This window comes from Lynx canadensis, chromosome A3 (genome assembly GCF_007474595.2).
Source record: "Lynx canadensis isolate LIC74 chromosome A3, mLynCan4.pri.v2, whole genome shotgun sequence".
In the NCBI taxonomy this organism is placed as follows: domain Eukaryota; kingdom Metazoa; phylum Chordata; class Mammalia; order Carnivora; family Felidae; genus Lynx; species Lynx canadensis.
In genome coordinates, this window is record NC_044305.1 from 116,885,072 (window position 1) to 116,908,543 (window position 23,472).

Below are 23,472 nucleotides of genomic sequence, written 5' to 3' on the forward strand. Positions count from 1 at the left end.
TTTACAGAATCCAGATTCAAGTTCAGCAGCAACAGGGGGAAACACATGAAAAAGCAAGAGAAAAGCAGTTATATTCTCAGATTTAGATACTTTATGTTTTGCTAAAAATCAGTTTAAAAAAAATCATGAACTTCAGCAGTTCTAGTAAAAGCTAAGTACATGTAAAGATACAGAATAAAACATACAACTATTAAATATATTCGGACCATATTTACATGCTGAATTATTTAGTATAGGCACCTAGGTATCAGGGCTGCTGTTTTTGTCATTTCCTACTTTCTTCAATCATTTATTCAACAAATATTTATTGAGGGCACATTGGGTTCCAGGCACTATGCCAGGCAATGGAATTATAATGATGAGTTAGACACAACCCTCTCCACAATCTTATCCTATAACTTCAGAAATGGTAAATAAACAGTGATTTTATTTAATCTGACATGCACCATGCAGGGTTTGGTCTAAAGACAGGATATATACCAGGAACACATAGGAGAGTCACTTCTCCCAGTGTTTTGGAGTTATTATAAGCCACCATTCTGGTGAGGTTGATACCTGAAGGATGAGGGAAAATCATACAAAAGAGAGGAAAGAAGCACACTCAAAGAGGTAGAGGAGAACATTGGTGGAATTAGAACTGATGGTCTAATTCGACTTGAGATTTTAAGATGTTAGCCATCAGCCACAGTACTTCTTGAAAGCTCTTTGGACTTTAAAGTAATTGCTTGACTAAATGACACTGGCCTTATAAATATGAGTTGATGATGCCTCATATTGTCAGAGAATAGTTTCAGAGTACAGGCTGACAGTTTCCTAGGGAAGACTGAAGGAAAGGGAAAAGGACAGTCAAAAATAGAAAGGCACGCATAGTGACTTTTTGAGAGCTTAAATGCTCTGAAAGATCATCAATTAATAAGGATTAATTGTATTTTTCAACATATGTTAATGTATTTCATTAGATGTGTGTAGGACAAAGATTTATAACATCGTGTCTTATTCAAATAATAAAAAGGGGTGCTATTTGCTCTTTATAGTTTATGTTAGAAATCGAAGATATGTAAACTTATTTCCCATATTCTGTCATTATATCTTCTTCTTTCCAAGCCCTACTCCTTCTGAAATAACAGCCAAATACAATTTAATCATCTTTAAGAGATAATAAAGCAGGAATGATAAATTTTAAAACCATTAGTAGGGCTTAGGATTCAGACACTTCCAACCCAGGCCCTCATTTGGGAGTAATAATAAAAAGATTTCTTAAAATCATAGAAACTTTCTTAAAAAACATAGGTGGGTGCCTGGGCGGCTCAGTCACTTGAGCGTCCAACTCTTGATTTTGGCTCAGGTCATGATCCCAGGGTCATGGGATGGAGAGCGGTAAGTGGGGCTCTGCACTGAGTGTGGGGCCTGCTTGGGATTCTCTCTCTCCCTCTGCCCTTCTCCCTCCCCACCCCCCTACTCTCTCTCTCTCTCTCTCTCTCTCTCTCTCTCTCAACAAACAAAACAAGAAAACTTCCTTAAAACCAAATCAAAACAAACAATCAAAAACAGAAGTGAGATGAACAGTTGGGTGGAGGGTCAGAGCAGTTTCTTTATTCATTTTTAGGACTGAAAGAGAGAAACCTGATAATGGAGTTTGTGGTGGCTGATGTTTTAGAAAGCACAGTTTAGAAAGTTTTGTCTTCAAAAGCAACAAAAAGACTTCTTTTATCAAACTGAAACTGAATTCATAGCCTTTTGAGCATATTTTGACTTGAATTCTAAATTCAAATGTACTGTTGACCAGTTTTTGGGAAGGGGTGTTACAGTACAAAGAACGTGGACTGCTAGAGCAGACTGACCTAGGTCAGAAACCCTGTCATGCCGCTTGTCAGCTTTGGGACCTTGCCCAAATAATTTAACCTCCCTGGGTCAGTTTTCTTATGCATAAAGGAGGAATACTTATTTCTAACACAGTGTTGTTGTAAAGTTAAATCAGTAAAATATCCAACATGCTTGGTATTGTCAAACCCTCAGTAAACTTTTACCAACTGAATTAATAAACAAGTTAGTGACATTTAATGTCAAATTAGACCTTGGACTCCAAAGATAACCTTTTCCTGGTTTTGTTTTGGTTTTAGGATTAAATAAATTTATTTTTATTTCATTCTTTTGGGGTAGGGTGCCAAAACCTGAATAAATGATTTTTAAAGAGATCCAATAAAAAAGAATCCAAAAATCCAGTCGATGCATTTTTTTTTTTTTTTTTTTTGCTTATACAACAGAAATTTATTTCCTCACAGTTCTGGAACACATAGGTCAAATTGTGGGTAGGTTTGGTTTCTTCTGAGGACTCTCTCCTGGGCTTGTAGATGGACCTCTGCTGCCTGTCTAGCTGGTCTTCCCTGAGTTCCGGTGTTCTAATCTCCTTTTCTTGTAAGGACACCACTCATAGTGAATTAGGTCCCACACTAGTGACTTCATTTTAACTTAATTGTTTCTTTAATCTTATCTCCAAATACAGTCACATTCTGAGGTACTGGGGATTAGGACCGAGCTATATGAATCCTGAAGGGATTAAATTCAGCCTGTAATACCCCTGTACCCTACAACCCTATTTTAGCAATGACCTTTTCCACCCTTAAAGATGATTCTACTTAGTTTTAGGGGTGGTAACATAATTAACTGTTATAATTATCAAAAACAATTTTGCTAAATAAGCACACAGTGACAACTATCACTTTAATCGGCCCTTCGGGACTCCCTGGGCCTAGGGCAGGCATGCAGAGGGTCAGAGCCCGGACCAAGGGACTTGCTAGGGTTGGGGGTGAGGGGGTGGGGAAGGACTTCGCGGTCAGGGAAAGAACGCGGGTCAGCGGATGACCCGTCCAAACGCCGCCAGCCAAACGCATCTCTGGGCTTTTTCCTCCGACATCTTGGGGGTGACCAGGTGACGTTACTGTTCCTGAAGGCTAGTGAGCCTACGCTGGTGCAGGACTTCAGTTTACACAGCGCTTTGACAGCTTTTGTCTCTCTTAAGCCTCCTGTCCCCGGGGTGAGGCTGGCGGAATGGGTCAGCGGTCAACTGTTTACTCGGCCCACATTCCGAGGAGGAAAATGGGCCCCCGCGCGGGAGTGCGACTCGCTCCAGAGACAGTTAACTCAGCGACACCCGGGGGCCCGACACCCCCAGTTCGGCCTCCTCGGCCCCTCTGCACGCACGCGCAGTCGCAGAGCTCTTCCTGCGAAGAAGCTGCGGATACTCAGCGGCGGCTGCGTCAGCGCGTGTGGCCGCGAGAGGGCCTCGAACGGCCTCACGTCACTGTGTGCGACGGCGCCTGCGCCGGAGAGCATGCTGCCAGCCGCGCGGCGAGGTCTGGGCCTCGTACGGCTGCGGCTCCTTCGGGGGTGGCCTGGGCTCACGACCTTCTTCCAGCGCGGCCTTGGGCCAGAGCCCTTGGAGACAGCCCGGTCACTGTGTTGCGAATCCTCCCCTAGAGACGCACGGGATGGAGAGGGACGGCGCGAAGCGGCACGGAAGAAAGCCCCCGGCACAGAGTCGCCCCCGTCTCTCCCTCCGCGCGTCCGAGGCACTGGGACCAGACGTCTTTCGTCGCTGGAAAGCCTCAGACTGCCGACGCCACGAGAGGAGTCACCCCCTCAAGAGCGCGAGGACTCGAGCGGAGACCAGGGCCAACCCGGTCCCGCCCACCGGGGAGCTGGGGGTCCCTTGCCGCCCTCCCTGGCCCAGTCCGGGAGCGAGGTAGAAGAGCTTCATGGCTCCTCTTCCCGATCGACTTCCAGAGAGGGGCCCTTTCGCGCTGGGGAGCTGATCTTAGCCGAGACGGGGAAGAGAGAAACACAATTTAAAAAATTATTTAGGTTGAGTAACGCCGGACACTTAAATAGTAGCTGGGGGACAGTCCCGTTCAGCGAGATCGTGGGGAAGTTTCCCGGCCAGATACTGAGGAGTTCCTCTGGGAAGCACTTCATGCTGAGGAGGCCGGCGTTGGAAGACTATGTATTACTGATGAAAAGAGGGCCTGCCATAACATATCCGAAGGTAATGCGGTGGGAATTAAGTGTGTACTGGGTCCAGAAAGAACAAAACGGATGCGGAACTGCAGTCCTGATTCATGTACTTAAAGCACATCTCAGGGGCGCCTGGGTGGCCCAGTCGGTTGAAGCCTCCGACTTTGGCTCAGGTCGTGATCTTAGGGGTAGTGGGTTTGAGCCCCGCGTGGGGCTCTGTGCTCATAGCTCAGAGCCTGGAGCCAGCTTTGGATTCTGTGTCTCCCTCTCTTTGCCCCTTCCCTGCTCATGCTCTCTCTCTCTCAAAAATAAACATTAAAAAAAAAAAAAAAAAAGCACATCTCAGAACATTTAAATTGTTCTCAGACTTAAAAAAATAATAATAAAATAAAACAATGCATATGAACTTTGCATATCTTATGATTGCTAATTTTAGCAGGAAACCGTCACCTTTAATTTTAATTTCGGAGTGTCAGTTCTCTCATCTGCAAAGTGAAAAGAATATTGACTTACTATACAGAGTAATGTGGACTAACGAGGCACTAATAAGTACATACATTTGTTTCCCATAACCATTAAGTTTGCAAATTCAGGACTCGAGAATGTTCAACTCTTTTAGTACCATATGGAGATATTTTAATCATCATTTAATAAGCCATGTTACTAGGGGTAATGCTTTTTCTCTTTAGAGAAAAAAATTTTGTATTAAAACATTTGACACTGAACACTAAACATAAAAGATATTCTTTATAAATAAGTGAACTTCCTAAGGTTCCTTGTTACAGTTTTATCATAATCGTCCATTGCTAGTGGTTTATTTCAGTTTTTAATCATGGTCATACCGGTTCTACTTCATGATTGTTTCCTTAAATTCTCTACGCCTTTTAAGTGAGGGCCTTCTGCTGATTTCTCTGTTCTTTGAACTCCTATTGTTACTTAATGTCTGTAATTTTGGTATTATGCTAAAGTGCTGCTTTATTTACTAACCACTTCTTGAATCTCTTATTTCATCAAGTAAAATATAAGCTCTTGGTAGACTGGACCAGAGTTTAATCCTTTTTTTTCACACCTTTCTTCTCTGAGTCCAACACAGTGTTTGGTAAGAGTGTGTACTTAGTACATATTTATTGATCACTGAGTCACCTATACTGTGTTTCAATCATAGGATATGAATATGATACTGTCGATGATGGATATCCACCCAGGTGATACTGTTTTGGAAGCTGGCTCAGGCTCTGGTGGAATGAGCTTATTTTTATCCAAAGCAGGTAAGAGATTGAGATAAACGAGCAGGGTTTAGATGGGCAAAGAAAATGTTCGATCTTTCCTAATAACAGAAAGTAAAATGAAGATGTTTTAGAAAATATTCACATAACTTTGTGATCAAGAGCATTCTCCTTGAAACTAAATGCAGGCAACTATTTTTCTTTCCATATTGTACGTTCATTCTAGTCATTCTCTTTGTAACCCTCTCTCCATTTTCTGTGTTTTCTCTTGCTCCCTCCATGTATTTTAGGGCTTCTTCCTTTTTTTTTTTTTTAAACTAAACTTTTTTTTTTTCTTTTTTTTTTTTTCAACGTTTATTTATTTTTGGGACAGAGAGAGACAGAGCATGAACGGGGGAGGGGCAGAGAGAGGGAGACACAGAATCGGAAACAGGCTCCAGGCTCTGAGCCATCAGCCCAGAGCCTGACGCGGGGCTCGAATTCACGGACCGCGAGATCGTGACCTGGCTGAAGTCGGACGCTTAACCGACTGCGCCACCCAGGCGCCCCCTAAACTTTTTATTGGGATGTAACGTAGCCATAGTGCACTGATCATAAGTGTGTAGACTTCAAAGAATTTTTAATGTAGTAACCATATCAAGTACTCATCACCCAGATCGAGACAAGGAATGTTGCTGCATCACAGAAACCTCCTCATGTCTCCTCTTGCTCATAATCCTCCTGCATTCTTTTTTAAATAATAAACTTTGTTACAGCTGTTGAAGGTGTATATGGGTAGATTTTATAAAGAGTACAGATAGAAATACACTGAATTAAACCTTTTGTTCTTTGACCTAATGCCATCACATACAAACATAATCCAGTTTATACAAGGTCAGGAAATTCATTCTGGCCTCCTCAAATCTTTTGTTTGATTCTTTTCTGTACATAGTTAAAGGCAGTAATTTCTTCACAGTGACTGATTCCTAAAGGCATTTGATAGAGTGAATTTATAAAAAATTTGTGAGAGGAGTGCCCATGTTTCTAACATCTATAGTATCAGAGGAGTGTCATGGCATGAATAATCCCAAACTGTGAGTGATCAAATTATTGCTATTTACTTTTGGGATGGATTTTTTTCTCCATAATTTTCTTTTCTAATTGTTTAGCTTATGCTATTGTTATCAGTCATTTTTATCTTTTGAGAACATGATGCATTGCAGCTGGAGTTACATTTCAAAAGACATCCTTGAATTTAAACTTTTCATTAGAGAGGTCCCCCGCGTGGCTCAGTCTGTTGAACATACAGCTTCAGCTCAGGTCATGATCTCACAGTTTGTGGGTTCAAGCCCCGTATCAGGCTCTGTGCTGACAGCTCAGAGCCTGGAGCCTGCTTAGGATTCTGTGTCTGCCTCTCTCTCTCTCTGCCCCTCCCCCACTCGCTCGCGCGTGCACGTGCTCTCTCTCTCTCTCTGTCTCTCACATTCTTTCAAAAATAAGTAAACATTAAAAAATTTTTCTTTTTTAAATTTAAAGTTTTCATGGCGCCTGGGTGGCTCAGTTGGTTAAGCGTCCAACTTCAGCTCAGGTCATGATCTCACAGCTTGTGAGTTTGAGCCCCACATTGTCTCTGTGCTGACGCTCAGAGCCTGGAGCCTGCCTCGGATTCTGTGTCTCCCTCTCTCGCTGCACCTCCCCCACTCATACTCTGTCTCTCTCTCAAAAATAAATAAACATTACAAATAAATAAATAAATAAATTTAAACTTTCCATTAGTAAACTACAGACTGATGTGGGACAGCTTCCAAATGATATTCAAATCACCTCAAACAGAGGTGGGTGGAAAATTTTTGCTGTAAATTAAAATACATATTAGTCTTTTGCAGAAACTCCACTATTACCATGGTAAACAGTTTAAAAGTTTTTCAGACACACACAAAAATACAAATCTCTTTTAAATGTATGAATGGCTGGGGTACCTGGGTGGCTCAGTGGGTTAAGCATCCAACTCTTAGTTTTGGTTCAGGGCTTGATCTCAAAGTTTGTGAGTTCGAGCCCTGTGTTGGGCTCTGTGCTGACAGCGTGGTGCCTGCTTGGGATTCTGTCTTGCTCTCTCTTTGCCCCTCCCCTGCTTGCTCTTTAACTCTCACTCTCTAAAAAATAAACGTTAAAAAAAAAAAAGCTTGTACTAAAACAAAAATAAAAGGCCTAACTTCATCCATAACTAAAGAAATGTAAATTATAACTTCAGTGATAAGTTATTCAGTTTTTACTTACTTATATTTTCTTGTTTTCCTTTTTTAAAATTTTGTTAATGTTTATTTTGAGAGAAAGAAACAGAGCATGAGCAGGGAAGGGGCAGAGAGAGAGGGAGACCAGAATCCAAAGCAGCCTCCAGGCTCTGACCTGTCAGAACAGAGCCCCGTGCAGGACTTGACCTTACAGATTGCGAGATCATGACCTGAGCCAAAGTCAGACACTTAATGCACTGAGCCATCCAGACACCCCTATATTCAGTTTTTAGATTGACACAGATAAAAAGTTTGAAAACTCTTTCTTGAAGAAAGTATGGAGAAATAAGCACTCTACTACATTGTTGGTAGAGTGTAAATTGGTATCATTTTTCTGGAGGATAATTTTGTAATGATTTTCAAAATAAAAAATTCACATACCTCTTGAGCTAGCAATTTCATTTTTAGGACTGTCATTTCATGAATACAAAGATTTAGGGAAAATAATTTTCATTGCAGTATTGTTTGTTATAGCGTAAGACTAGAAACAAGCTAAATGTTCATCAGTAGGTGATTGGTTAAATAAACTATGGAATAGCCATACGATGGAACATAGTAGCTCTTAAAAAGAATGTAGTAGATCATTAATCACTGAAATATCACTGGTAAGTAAGAAGGTAAGCATGGGACAGTATATATAATACATGTATGTTTTAATGTGTGTTAAAAACAGGGAGAGACACTTTACATGGTAAAGTAGGTAACCAAAGTAACATGGTTGCCTCTGAAGAAGATTGATTAAGGCTCTGCGATGCGATAGAGTTTTGTATTATTTGTATTACACCATGCACTATTTGTATTATTTTTTCACATCCATATACTACCTTTGCAAAATAATTTTTTATAATCTTTTATGACCTAATAAATACAATGAAATATCATAAGTTGTTTTTTTAATTAAGTGGGATCACAAGGACAAGTCCTCAGTTTTGAAATACGAAAAGACCACCTTGAATTGGCTAAGAAGAATTATAAAAACTGGTGTGATTCATGGAAAATAAGTCATGTAGAAGAGTGGCCAGACAATGTGAATTTTATTCATAAGGATATTTCAGGAGCAACTGAAGATCTAAAATCTTTAACATTTGATGCGGTAAGTTTTCTAAAGTGGGTGCTATGATATTATCTAATACTGACTACAAAGAAAACAGGCATCATACTTTATACGGAAGGCTCTTCCTTCATTATTTGCACCATTTCTATCTGTAGGAGGAATATTTTCCTTTAATATCATGATAGGATTTAGAGTAGAAAGACATACTGAATCAGATGTCAAAGTTGTTAATAAATGTGGAGTAATAACCAAACCAAATACGAAGAGGAGTGACTAACTTCAGCATTTCCAGGATAAAGGAATAATAATTTGGAAGCAGCATTGGAAGCATATTGATCCTAGTGCCTGACTTCACGTTGTAAGATTTGGGGGAATAAATAGCCTCTTCCCCCATTTGTGAGAGAATAGCCAAGAGGAATCTTTGGACAGTTAAGGTCAGGATGTAGATGAGCGCTCATTAAAGATGTTGAGGACAGAGGCATTTGTTATGAACACAGCTCCAGAAAGTGGAGTGGATGGATTTGTAAGGAGGAGGAGCACTGGGAGGTTCAGTTAGGGGAGAAGGATAGTTGATGACAGGATGATATTTTAGGCTGTGACCAGTGATGGTGGAGATGTGGGACGTGGAGGTATTAGGTGGCCTCAGAGTTTCAGAATTCTTTATTTATTAAAAAAAATTTTTTTTAATGTTTATTTTTGTGAGAGAGAAAGCTCTGGGGGGAGCAGAGAGAGAGAGGGACACAGAATCCAAAGCAGGCTCCAGGCTCTGAACTGTCAGCAAAGAGCCCGACATGGGGCTCAAACTCATGAACTATGAGATCATGACCTGAGCCAAAGTCAGATGCTCAACTAGCTGAGCCACCCAGGTGCCCCTCAGAATTCGAATAAGTTACCTTATCCTTGATGATTCCATTATCATTTCATAGCTTGACACTACAGACTGAGGTCTAGGTAAGGAGTCTTCTTTGCTTTTCTTAATTGGCTTTTGGAAAGTTGGATTACTTTAGGACATTTATGAGGGAAACTGGTTGAAAAATGAGATTTTTATCAAGACTGGTTCCTATCTCTAGCGTTCTTAAAGTCTATAGTTTTGGTGACACAGATCCTGGACACAAGGACCACAATTCCGTTTTTTTTTTTCTTCCCCTTAATGTTTTTGAGAGAGACAGAGTGCAAATGGGGGAGGGGCAGAGAGAGAAGGAGACATAGAATCTGCAGCAGGCTCTAGGTCCTGAGCTATCAGCACAGAGCCCAACGCGGGGCTTGAACTCTGAACTATGAGATCATGACCTGAGTCGTAGTCAGACACTTAATCGACTGAGCCACCCAGGTGCCCCATACAGTTTTTTTTCTTTATCCTTGTTTGTTTTGCATATTACAGCTCAGTAAGGGTCCCCCCCCCCCCAAATTTTTTTTTCTCTACCTAGGCTATCCATAAGAATGTCATAGATACCTGAGAGGTTAATTGGTCATCAGAAGTTTGTTTGATGATCATGACACACAAGGATTCTAATGATATCATTGAAGCTTTTTAGAAACCTGCCGAACCATCCTTGATCTAAAAGAATATTCCTTACTAGATTTATTCAGCGGACTCTTGAGCATAGTGCCAGATGTTTATCAGTATGAGAAATATAGGAGGAGTCATACTCCTGCCATCCGAAATGATGCTAAACTGAACAAAAAAGGTGGAAAACCACAAAGAGAACAAAAGGAGAAAAAATGGCTAATAAAATATTTTTGACAAATTTTAAAAAGCCTAACCACCAGAAGGGGAATGCACACAATGGGATACTGAAAATAGTATTATTTAACATAGTGAAATAGTGTATTATATCTACATCAGTAAATCTCAAAGACATGATGTTTAGTGAAAAAAGCATTATAAAAAATGTGTGTATATGTAAAATTTAAAACTACGTAAAACGGTACCATGTATCGTTTGTAGCAATAGACATACGTTGTAAAAGTAGAAAATTATTTGGGAACATTACCAACTTCAGGACAATGATTATCTCTGAGGAGAGAAAGGGAACGGGGAAGAGGGAAATAAGTTTCAGAGTCTACTCAGCCTGGTTCACTCTTGGGCTCCCATAATAGCCAAGATGACGTTGGGTAAGTTACTTCAATCTTTCTGTACCTCAGTCCCTTCACATATTAACAGGAATGATAACAATATTTCCTATTTCATAGAGTTGTTGAGGATTAGATAAGATACTTCATATAAAGTGCATAGAACAGTGCCTCATGTATAGTAAGCATTAAAGAAATATTAGCTATGATTTTCATCTTATTTCTCTCCTTTTCCTCACCTGTTTAAATTCTACTTTTCCTTCAGAGTTTAGATCAAAGGTCACCTTCTTCACTGGAATATACCTTACTCATCTAACTGGGGGATTATCATCATTCTCTGAATTATTGAACCACTGTTTCTTGATACAATAAGCATTTATTAAAGATCTGTTTTGTACTGCAATGTACTACGCTAAGACAGAAATGAAGTATACATTTAAAGGAGCTTTCATTCTAGAAGATAGACATACAATTACTGGAAAGACTCACAAGTGTGGAATACCACGACTGTAGAAATTAGGTGTCATGAGATGAAATTGCAAATGTAGTCATCAGGGGCTAGATAATGAAGAACACTTATGTATATTTCAAGCTAGGGCATATGGACATTATCTTATAGGTAATTTTAAATTTTAAAATTTAAATTTTTAAATTTTATTTTAAATTTATTTTTAAATTTATTTATTTTGGAGAGGGTGGGGGGAGCGCCAGAAAGAGAGGGAAAAGGAGAGAGAATCTCAAGCAGGCTCTGAGGTGTCAGCACAGAGCCTGATGTGGGTCTCAAACTCACGAGCCACGAGATCATGACCTGAACCGAAATCAAATCAGACACTTAATCAACTGAGCCACCCAGGCGCCCCACTACTGATGAGTTCCTAATGGAGAAGCAGAATGTCCAAATTCCCATTTTAGAGTAATTCTTTTTTTTTTTTTTTTTTTTGATTCCAGTGTAGTTAATATACAGTGATCTGTTTCAGGTGTACAATATAGTGGTTCAGCAGTTCCATGTATTAGTACTCATCAAGATAAGTGTACTCTTCTATTTTAGAGTAATTGTGGTGCAGTGACGTAAGCTGTGAGTCTATGTAGAAAGCTGTTGTAATGTTTCAGCAAGATACAATGAGGTCCTGATCTAAGGCATTAGCAGTAGGATGACTTTGAACAATACTTCAGAGGTATATTTGTGGGGCTGGATAATTTTAATCCAAACAGAAGTGTCAAACTCCACAGATCCTCGAAAGAGAGTTCACGGTAAAGAAAATGATGACTCCAACAAGTTTCTGGTTTGAGTGACTAGATGGAAATGTTCACTGAGAAGAAAGTATTCAACAGGATTGGCAGTTTTCTTGGTTGTCTGATTTTTGGTCCCGTCAATAACATAGACAAACTACACCCAAAGAAACCCATTAATGTTCATCGTCTTGACCCTTTGATTCAGTCACTGGGATCTTTCCTTGGAATCTAATAGGCATTTTAAACTCATGTCCAAACCTGAATTCTTGATTATTTCTGCCAAGCCTGCTCCTCCCATAGTCTTCATTTTCCTCATTGGAAAAGGACATCTCTATTCTTGCTGTGGCTTAGGCTGAAAACACTGGATTCATCCTGATTCCTCTTTGTCTCACATCCCACAACCAATCCTAATTGCAACTGGCTCTACCTTTTCAAAATGTATACCGCTCATGGCATACAATGCTGTTTGCTTGTTGCAAGTCCTCATCCTTCCTTGCCCTCTCTCAATCTTCTCTATGTATGGATTTAATAAGTCTGAATGTACTTCATGCCACTGAATTGTGAGTGAATTCATCTCTTACCATTTCCCCCTTTTGTCTCCACTGCAGTGACAGTGGCCTTCTCAGATTCACCAAGTATCCTACAGCCTCAGAACATTTGTATTTGCTGTTCTTTCCATCTGGAGCATACTTACCCCCTAAATTTCCACAGGGTAAGCTTAATGATTTTCTTCAGGTCTCTTTACTGACCAACCTATATATAAAATGGCATTTCCTTTCCTTGTTATTCTGTATCCTTCTTACTTTGCTTTATAATTCTATAGTTCTTCTTGTCACTTATCCTCCTCTGATTTACATATCTATTGGATTTTTGTTTAATGTCTATCCCTTTATTAGGATATATGTTCTCTTGAAACAGAGTTTCTAATTACTACTTAGCAAAATGCTTGGCACATGGAACGTGCTCAGTAAATATTTGGTGAATGAATGATGAACCATTAATGCCATTTAAAAAAGACAAATAATGGAATAATTTCTAATTTAATAAATGTTGTTGTACCAACTACCCTTAGCTTTCAGAGTTATCCATCAATGAAAGCCACTGTATTTTCTATTTTGACCCTATTTTATTTTAAGTGATTTTTAAAAATTTTGTTTATTCATTGAATTCATTTAACAGCTTTTGTGAGTTATAGCCTTATAGTCTGCAGTTGAATAAAGAATAAACAAACAAGGGACATGATTCTTACATTTTAGAATCTCTGAAATTAATATTCATAACTTTCCTGTTGAGCATAAAAATACATATTTGAGATCATGTGAATTCCTATTGCCAAAAGCTGAATTAAAGTATTGAGTGAAACTTTATAAAGTATGTATTTGTATACATATGTGTATATGAAATACAGCTAAATAAAGATTCCTGTATTATCAGTATTGCCAAGCGTAAGACATGCCATTATGATTTTCATATAGTCAAGTACTATGACAAATTGTGTAACAGTAAATATGCTTTTTGGGGGGGGAGCAGCAAAATGATAGTTAATAGTATTATATTTTAAAAAATGAAAACTGTAACTGGGTAATCGCTTTCTAAAGTGTATCATTATACCACAGTAAGGAAAGAAAACTTGTGCTTTGTTTAAAAAAAACTCAGTCTGATTTGCTTTCCTCTCAACAGGTTGCTTTGGATATGTTGAATCCTCAAGTTGCTTTGCCTGTTTTATACCCAAATCTTAAACAGGGTGGTATATGTGCTGTATATCTAGCAAAGTGAGTAGTGTGGCTATTCTTCTTTGTAATGTGATTTTAAAAAATTTTTTTTCATGTTAGAGAGAGAGAGAGAGACAGAGCCTGAGTAGGGGAGGGCAGAGAGAGGGATACACAGAATCTGAAGCAGGCTGCAGACTCCATGTTGTCAGCACAGAGCCCAACATGGGGGTCAAACTTGAGAACCACGAGATCATGACCTGAGCTGAAGTCGGACACTTAACCGACTGAGCCACCCAGGTGCCCCTGTAATGTGATTTTAAATACACTTTTATTTTGTCTTAAGTATTTGGTTAAAGTGTTCATTTTGTAACTGAATTAGAATTAGGTATATAGGTCATCTCATAAAACTTACGAAATGACATATGTCCCAATTAATTTATATTGCTGTTTAAATCATCCTTTACCTAAATGGTAATATAAGATGTGTATTTCTTCTGACAATTTAGAAGAAAATTTTTAAAAGTGTATTGTGAACAATAATGTTAAATTATGGTCTCTGTATTTTTTTACTTTCTATGAAAGTGCTTATTGTGTGCTCTAATTTGTGTATTTGTTTTTCCCCCTTCATTTAACTATAGCCTTTGAATTTGGGTCAAGAGATATAGTGAACTTAAGTATAAAGTTACTATTTTTGTAGAAATTTAAAGTACATTTTTTCCACTTTTCTAAAAGCATCACACAGGTTATTGAACTTTTAGATGGAATTCGCATCTGTGAACTTGCTCTCACATGTGAAAAGATAAGTGAAGTTATTGTCAGAGATTGGTTGGTTTGCCTTGCAAAACAGAAAAATGGAACTTTACCTCAAAAAGTAGAACCTAAAATCAATACAGATTTACAATTACATTCTCAAAAGAAAGTTAGTATTGAAGATGAGGTGTTTCAAGAGGATGACCATGGTAAGCTTCAATTTTATTTCATATGTGTTTGCAATAATAAATCGAGAATAGGCTCCTGAGTGTATTGACCAATAATCAGAGCTGTTTCTCAGGGATTTGGGTTTTTTTTCCCCTAGAGAAGATGAAATGTACTATTTCTTTGTTAAATTAAAATCTCTTAAGGGACAGAGTAATGTTTTTTTGCCTTTTATGTAAAACTCTGATACCTTTGAAGAATTGAACTTCTTATAATATTTGTATTTTACTTGTATCAAGGAGGTTGGCTTATGAAATACTTTAAATATACTAAAGGATGTTTTTAATTTAGATCAGTGATTATTACTGAAGGCAAAGAATAGGACCTAATATGCAAATGGCTAATATTCCAAAAAGCAACTTCTGGACACTGCTAGAATTTGTCAAAGAACTAAATTTAAGTCCTTGTTGTATGTACACATTATTTAGGTCTTGAACAAGTTTTCAAATATCCATTGATTTATGATATATAAGCTTACCCATTTGGTTATAAAACCATATACAAGTTTATCATTTAATCCTTTTCAAATTGTTTTGTAAGATAACTGGCAGAGTAGCTCCAAAACAAATGCTGAAAAAAATGTCTGAGAGAAAAAACTTAAAGAAACAGTAATTTGTATTTTAACAGTTTTGTGAGCAAATTATAACATATTTTATGTAGCTTATAATATATATTTTGTTCTACAACAGAAGAATCACATTCGGATTTTCCATATGGATCATTTCCCTATATTGCTAGACCTATACACTGGCAAACTGGTCATACAGGTGAGTGATGTTTTCAGGTCATATTAAATGGTGTTTTCTTCTAATTATTGTAATGACCTTACTTTTTTTCTCTCTCCTTAAATTAGCATTTCTTGTCAAGCTGAGGAAGTTTAAACCACAACTTAACTGAGTACCTCAGAGGGTAGCAACTGATGTGAAGAAGGAAAGGTATCAAAATAGAACTTTATATTGCAAAACACTACTTTCATAGATTGAAATTTTTTGCTATATGATTTGTATAACTTTTACATATAATTTCAAAAAATAACAAAAGCTGAAGGAAGATGTGTAACATTTCAAAACAATTTAAATGTCCCATTTTGACACTTGTCTTGTAGTTTGACATTTTGTAGTTAATGATTCCAGGTTGGTTTAGTTGAGCCATTTCATTCTTCACTTCCTGTAAACCACTCCATAGATTTGTCTTTCTTCATAAAATTAGTTTTCTTTTCTTTGTCTGATTGATGGTCGTTGGCTACCAAAATAAAATACGCATTTTAAGATAAATTTTAATGTATTTGTGTATTTTAAGTACATTTTTTTTTTTTAATTTTTTTTTTCAACGTTTATTTATTTTTGGGACAGAGAGAGACAGAGCATGAACGGGGGAGGAGCAGAGAGAGAGGGAGACACAGAATCAGAAACAGGCTCCAGGCTCTGAGCCATCAGCCCAGAGCCTGACGCGGGGCTCGAACTCACGGACCGCGAGATCGTGACCTGGCTGAAGTCGGACGCTTAACCGACTGCGCCACCCAGGCGCCCCTTAAGTACATATTTTAATGGCTTGTCTGTATCTTAAAAAGTAGCGAAATCTGGGTTATAGTAAATAATAGGAAAACTGATAAGAATCATATAACCATCTTAAAAACTGTAATAGAAGATGTAACAATTGACTCTTTTATCAGAATCATTTTAACTTGTTTGAAAGAACATCAGAATTAATTAGGGGTTTATTATTCATAGGCATCAGTTATTTAGCATTTACCAGGTACCCTACATTGTTTTAAACTTTATATAATGTTTTTTCATTTAATAGAGGTAGCTTATCTTTAAGGTTATCTATATTCTACAGGTAAACAAAAACGTAGAGTGGCTAGGTTATTGTTTAGATACGGGTTTTTATAGTTTTTATGTTTGTTTATTTTTTGAGAGACAGAGCACGAGTTGGGGAGGGGCAGAGAGAGAAGGAGACACAGAATCCGAAGCGGACTCCAGGCTCTGAGCTGTCAGCACAGAGCCTGATGCGGGCTCAAACTCACAAACTGTGAGATCATGACCTGAGCCGAAGTCGGACGCTTAACCAATTGAGCTACCCAGGTGCCCCAATGTTTTATAGTTTTTAAAGGGTAGTACCTGGGAGGATAAATGCTGCTATTCCTGGATTTATCCCTTAGGCTATTTAAAATAATAAATATTCTAAATAACATTTTACATATTTTTCATTTTTTGGAAAATTTTAACATCTCTGCTTTTTTAGACCATAAAGTTTAACTAGGCATTAAATAGTCACACAAATAGAAAATTGTTATATGCTCCAAAGAAGTACAGAGTACTATAATAGAGGTTTTGCTCTGGCCAAGTAATTACCTATGCAAGTGACAAGTGAGCTGAGACCTGAATGGTAAGTACAAGTTAACTATAGCAGGGAAAATGAGAACAAAAAAGGCCAGTGATGCTGGGGTTGAGTGAAAGAGACCCGAAAAATAAGTAGGGGTTAGGTCATGCAGGATCTTCTAGACCTCTTAAGCTTGTCTATCCTAAGAAAAATAGGGTCTCATTGAAGGATTTAGTGAAGTGAGGGGTAACATGCTTAGATCTGTGTTTTGGAAAAAAATCACTCGTTGTATTTGGGGAACAGACTGAATCATATAAGCAGATTAGTCTTCTGATGTCATATTTCTTTATGGTAACTATCTAAACACTCATACAGTAATAATGGCTTTATAGTTTTCATAACACTTCAGATACATAGAAGCTCTGAAGTATTTTTTTTTTTTTTTGGAAGTTTATTTATTATTGAGAGACAGAGAGAGACACAGTGTGAGCAGGGGAGGGGCAGAGAGAGAGGGAGACATAGAATCTGAAGCAGGTCCCAGGCTCTGAGCTGGCAGCACAGAGCCCAACGTGGGGCTCGAACTCACAAACCACGAGATCATGACCTGAGCCGAAGTCACTTAACTGACTGAACCACCCAGGCACCCCTGAAGTACAATTTTAAGTTCTGTCATGGAACATGCCTTTTTCTTCTGTCCTGTGTTTAACCAGTAGTGAAATTCTTCATGTATTATTTTAAATGCAAGTTCTAATTGTACTACATGGAGAAGGGGCTGGCTTAACAGCAAAGAAAAGTTGTGCCTCTACTCCTATTTCACGTAGAATAATTAGTTTCTGTTCAGTACACTGCACTCAATTCAACTATTGACGTTGAATTGAACAAGATGTCTTTAACGGTGTCCATTCTAATAAATATTGATGAATTGAAAACCAAACTACATAAGCAAATAAGCATTTATTTATATGGTTAAAGTCCAGCTTAAGCCCTTTCTCCATGTCTCCATTGAACATTAAGCATGTTAACAATCTTGCTTATGGGACAGATGTGTTCTTTTTTATTTTTTTTATATTTAAAGTAAGCTCTTTACCCATTGTGGGGCTTGAACTCACAACTCCGAGATCAAGAGTCGCATGTTCCACTGACTGACCCAGCCACACGCACCGCCTACAGATGTGTTCTTTTAAAGTTAACCTTTCTTAAATTCGTGTCTGGCTGTCATCTCTCATACTGTAAACTCCTACAGATTTGTGACTGATTCCGTTGTCTTCCTAGTACCTTCCAGAGATCCCACCTTTTCCACCCACTAATGGTCAATAAAAATGTGCTGATGGCTGTAAACCTACATTTGATCATGTATTGTTTTTATCTGTTGACTTGGTTGTTCTGGGGGGAAATTTAGGCATACAGCTCTTGGACTGTGGGGGACTTGGGAGTTTGAACTCTACTTCAGAGGCAGTAGGGAACTCCTGAGGGTTCTCTGGTCATGTAAAAGGAGATTTTTCTGTTTTAAGTTAGTCTGTTAGTAGTGTCTATGAGTATTTGAAGGAAGGAAAAAACAATTGAATCAGCAATTTCACAGTACCACGTGGTATACATTATGTGATTGGTTGTAGTATATAACCATGAGGTAAGGAAAAGGGGTAGATTTAAAAAACATTGTGAAGGAATAACTAGATAAGCTATTCATTGGCTATAGAGACAGTGAGAGTATATGCTTTCAAACTTTTATCTGCTATTCAGAAGCCCTTCCCCTTACTTTGCTGGGCAAAACACGACTTAGTCGGTGTTCAGTTCACATATTACTTCCTCTAAAAAGCCTTCAACAGCCTCTAAAAAGTCTCTCACCCTAGAGTCTTTTGTACTCTTAAATGTTATATAATTAGCATTGCCCTATTACATCATTAATTTACAAACACTGATTATGCCTTTATTAGGTATTAGGATTTTAAACCAGTATGACTAGAACAGTTGTAGTGACTCAACTAAATAAGGATTTGTTTTTTGAGGAAAAATTACTCGATTTTAGATTATATAACAGTTGTACTGTTCCATGCGTGCCTCTGTGATCCAGGAATAAGGTTTGATATATTGCTTTTTTCCTCTGGCTTCACTCTAAAATCTGAGGAGTCCTCTGCGTATTCATGTTTCAGAGGGATTAACTTAGGTGTCACAAGGCTTAAAAATGCCTAAGGTAAACAGTGTCATTTAGTATTAAAATAGGCCATATTCAGATAGAATTGGGTCCCATCTTGCTGCTTTTGTTGTTTTACCCTACAATTGTGACTTTTCTGAGTTTGTTTTTTCATCACTAAAAATCAGCTGCTGAGGCAGTAAGACACTGACCACTGCTCCTGATAACATTGTGTTACCCTTGAATGCCCCCACACCCCTACTGAGCTCACTCCCAGTTAAGCCTATTGAGGGAAAATGAATGTATATGTTTCCTGGTCAAGTGTATGATTAATAATTTTTCTTTACATCGAAAATTTACATTGAAAATGCCATCCTGAAACAAAAGCTTTTACATTTAACTTTAATATTCTGAATAAAACAGTAATGAGTAAATACTTGTTCTTTCCTGTATAGGATCTGTATATATCCTAAACCAGGGCTTCAGGACTTTCCTCCAGGGACAGAATGAAAGCACAGTTCCACTTACAACTCCCTTAAGTCAAGTGCTCCACTTTTCACCCACCATCTGTCAAAGTTGTGCTTTTGCTTCAAAGCAAGCCAACTGGCAGAGCCCCTTCCTCCCTGGGTGCACTGTGGTTTCTACTCTTTTTTTTTTTTTTGTTTAATGTTTATTTATTTTTGAGAGAGACAGACTGCGAGCAGGGGAGGGGCACAGAGAGGGAGACACAGAATCCGAAGCAGGCTCCGGGCTCTCAGCTATCAGCACAGAGCCTAACATGTGGCATGGACCCACAAACTGCGAGATCATGACCTGAGCTGAAGTTGGACGCCCAACCGAGCCACCCAGGCGCCCCAGAGAGTGTTACTATTCTTTGATATCTACAGGGATTAGCTTGAGTAAACCATAACTGCTTGTGTTCTGCTTTCTATAAATATTTGTTCAAATTGTGGTTGGAATTCTCTCCCAATTCACTCCATACAACCTTTCATTAGGGCTGGTTCTTAACGCTTTCACCACTTCCTTAGTCCTTAGTTTGCTAAAAGACTTCTGTGGCAGCTTATTTTCATCACCAAAGGTAAGATTTCATCAAAGGGGGCAGCAGAGCATAATAGTTACAAATTCAGGCTGTAGTCTAGAGTCAGACCTGGGTTCAAATGTCGCTCCACTTTGGGCAAATGATTTAACCTCTCTAAGTCTCAGTTTCCTTATCTGCAAAGTAGAGATAATAGTATTTATCATAGGGTTGGCTGTGAACATTGCAATTATCAATGTACAATGTTTAACATATTGCCTGGAACATTTTAAACATCTAGTAAATCTTACCTGTTATAAGAACCAAAAAGTGTAGGTAAAAGTTGCTGGTATAGAAGGGAAAGATGTTAAAAGGCAATTTTTATTTTATACTTTAGCCTATGGTAGATCCAACTTACCTTAAGATACAAGTGAACAAATGAAAATTATGCTTGGAGGTGTTGCAAGGGAAGAGACTATACTGTCAAATTTGTTTAGTGATTTACTATGGCCAGAGAATGAAACAATGATTGAGGTGTGATCCCTACCCTGAAGAGTCTTAAGAGTTTGGTTTCTCTTTTACTAAAACTTCAGTAGCCACTATTAATCTCATAAGGATATAGCAAAAATAAATACGTGATATTCTGAAATAATGGAGGTTCATTATAGAATTTAGGCAGAACTATAAGAAATCTGTCAGTCCTATCTTGGATGAAAATCTAGAAAAAGGCTTTATAAGAAGTAAAAAGGATCACTGCTGGTAGAATATTATTCTGGCTTGGTTTCAAATGTCAGAAATACTCTGTAAACATAATTTGAATGAAAATTACGGTGTGGTCGACTAAAAGTATTTCCAGTTCATATGATTATTTTCTAATTAATATATCATTGTGCAAAGCCATTTAAATACCAACAAAAATGAAATGTCAAATAAATTATGATACTTATACCATGTCATGATTAAAAATCAGGTTTTCAAAGACTAATGACATGGGGAAATGCTTTATGGTAAGTGAAAAAAAGCAGGCCTAGATATAGTATGTTTCTAATTTTTTTTAAATAGTAGAAAAGTGTATAATATTACACTATAGTAATCAAAACTATGATTTTCACATAAAACTGACAAATAGAGAAATGGAATGGCATAGAGAGCCCAGAAATAAACCCACACATATGGTCAATTAATTTATGACAAGACGTGCCAAGAAGTGGAAACAGTCTCTCCAATAAATGGTGTTGGAAAAACTGGACAGTCACATGCAAAAGAAATGAAGACCACTATTTTATGCCATGCACAAAAATCAACTCAAAATAGGTTAAAGACTTGAATGTAAGACCTGAAACGATAAAACTGGAACAAAATGGAAGGATACTCATCTTGCCAATGGTTTTTGGATTTGACACCAAAAGCAAAGGTAACAAAGCAAAAATAAACAGTGGGATTACATCAAATTAAAAAGTTTCTGCGCAGCAAAGAAAGCCAAGAAAATGAAAAGGCAACCTTATGGAATGGGAGAAAATATCTGCAAAATATCTGCAAACCATTCTGTTCTGATAAAGGGTTCAAATCCAAAAAAATATAAAGAACTCTTACAACTCAATAGAAAAGTATCCAAATAAAATGGACAGAGAAAATGAATAGACATTTTTCCAAAGAAGTCATACAAATAGCCAACAGGTACGTAAGAAGGTGTTCAGCATCACCAATTGTCAGGGAAATGCAAATCAAAACCACAATGAGATTTGTGATTATTAATAAAGCATTTATGCTGTATGTAAAAAAAATCACAAGGATACACACACTCACATGCACATATATGCAATGGAATATCATTCAGCCATAAAAAGTAAGGAAATCCTACCATCTGTGACAACATGGATGACTTTGAGGGCATTATGCTAAGTGAAATACTTCAGAAAAAGAAAATAACATGTGATCTCACATGTGGAATCTAAAAACAAAACTAAACCAAAAAATGAACTAGATACAGAGAACAGATTGGTGTTTGCCAGAAGCAGGGATGCAGGGTGGGCAAAATTGGTGAAGGTGGTCAAAAGATACAAACTTCCAGTTACAAGATAAATAAATCCTGGAATGCAATGAACAGGGTGACTATAGTTCACAATATGTGTTGTGTATTTGAAAGTTGCTAAGAGAGTATATCTTAAAAGTTCCCATCACACACACAAAAAAAACTATATGTGGTGATGAATGTTAACCTATTGTGGTAATCATTTTGCAATATATCAAATCATTATATTGTACACCTAAAGTTAATACAATATTTTGTGTCAATTATATCTCAATTTTAAAAAGTATATAAAAGAAAACCAGTAGTTAATCACTGATAAATCTGGTGAGATTTCAAGTAAATTTATTTTCTTCTTGAAACTTCTTTTGAATAAAACATTTCATAGAAAATGCTTCAGGCTCTTCAAATACTTAATACTTTAAAATACTTGAGACCCATGGTGTGTTAGGTTTCAGTGTAACATAAGTCACATTAAAAATCTTTTAGCTTAGGTACACTACCACAAAAACAGATACTGACACAAGACAAATAGTAACTGAAAAGGAGAAAACTTTCAATACTAATTCACTCATAATGTTGTGATATATAAATTACTATGTACCCCTGCCTGTAAGAACTGACTACAGGTCAATAAACGAGGTTTGTTAATAACTTGCATAAATCTAATTCTGACATATTACTAAATCATACCTTGAGAATAGCTATAAGCTTGAGAAGGATTGACTACTATGTCCATTGACTTGTGTGATTCCTGAGAATGTTTCTCCATCACCTCTACTGTATCACTGGATGAAGATGATGAAGACAATCCCAGTCTAACATATCTTCCTTTTTTACCACAGAGTGAACAATCTACTGGGGTGGCACTAGGTCCTCGGGGCAGTTGAACTTCATCTCTGTTGTAGTTTCTAACAGCTCCACTGTGATGCACAGAGCGTTCCCGCTGCCATATATAATGGGTTGGGGCAATAGCCATAACCTACGGTGGAAAGCTTCCTTTTAGAATTTTAATAAGATTTGAAAATTTGGTAAAATTAAATACAAAAATTAAAACTCATAGCTAGCTCTATAACTAGATCTAAAAATCTAAGTTACTGATGTTAAGAAAAAAAAAAAAAAAAAGGCATCTCCAGATAAGACAGCACTACCTATAAAGTGATTCACTGCTTAGATCCTAAAGACAATAACTGACAAAGTACTTATTTCAAATATGAAATAAGACTGAAGCAACCTTCCAGGTTTTTCAATTCTGAGTATTCTAAGTTTGGGATAGATAATACAGTTAGTCCAAAATGACACATAATTTTTAACTGGAATATACTGGGTCAAAAATAACATTGTTGAGGTTTCTAACTATACGTTAGGCTAATCTTAACATGTTTGCAATTGTGGCAAGGGAAATGGTAAATAACACAGGT

The 23,472-nt window shown here is 37.7% G+C and overlaps 2 protein-coding genes across 2 annotated transcripts in view; one reads left to right on the forward strand and one right to left on the reverse strand.

Moving 5' to 3' along the window:
- Positions 1-3,048: 3,048 nt before the first annotated feature.
- Positions 3,049-18,218, forward strand: TRMT61B (tRNA methyltransferase 61B). The gene is given in 8 exon segments (XM_030311385.2): positions 3,049-3,164; positions 3,166-4,042; positions 5,177-5,279; positions 8,410-8,600; positions 13,548-13,639; positions 14,312-14,538; positions 15,244-15,321; positions 15,408-18,218. Coding segments are annotated over 8 exon segments (1,728 nt in total). The 3' UTR covers positions 15,452-18,218.
- Positions 15,683-23,472, reverse strand: part of SPDYA (speedy/RINGO cell cycle regulator family member A) — a 32,544-nt gene continuing 24,754 nt past the window's right edge. The window contains 2 exon segments of the mRNA XM_032592705.1: positions 15,683-15,796; positions 22,745-23,033. Of these exon segments, the coding sequence (XP_032448596.1) occupies positions 15,708-15,796; positions 22,745-23,033 (378 nt within the window). The 3' untranslated portion in view covers positions 15,683-15,707.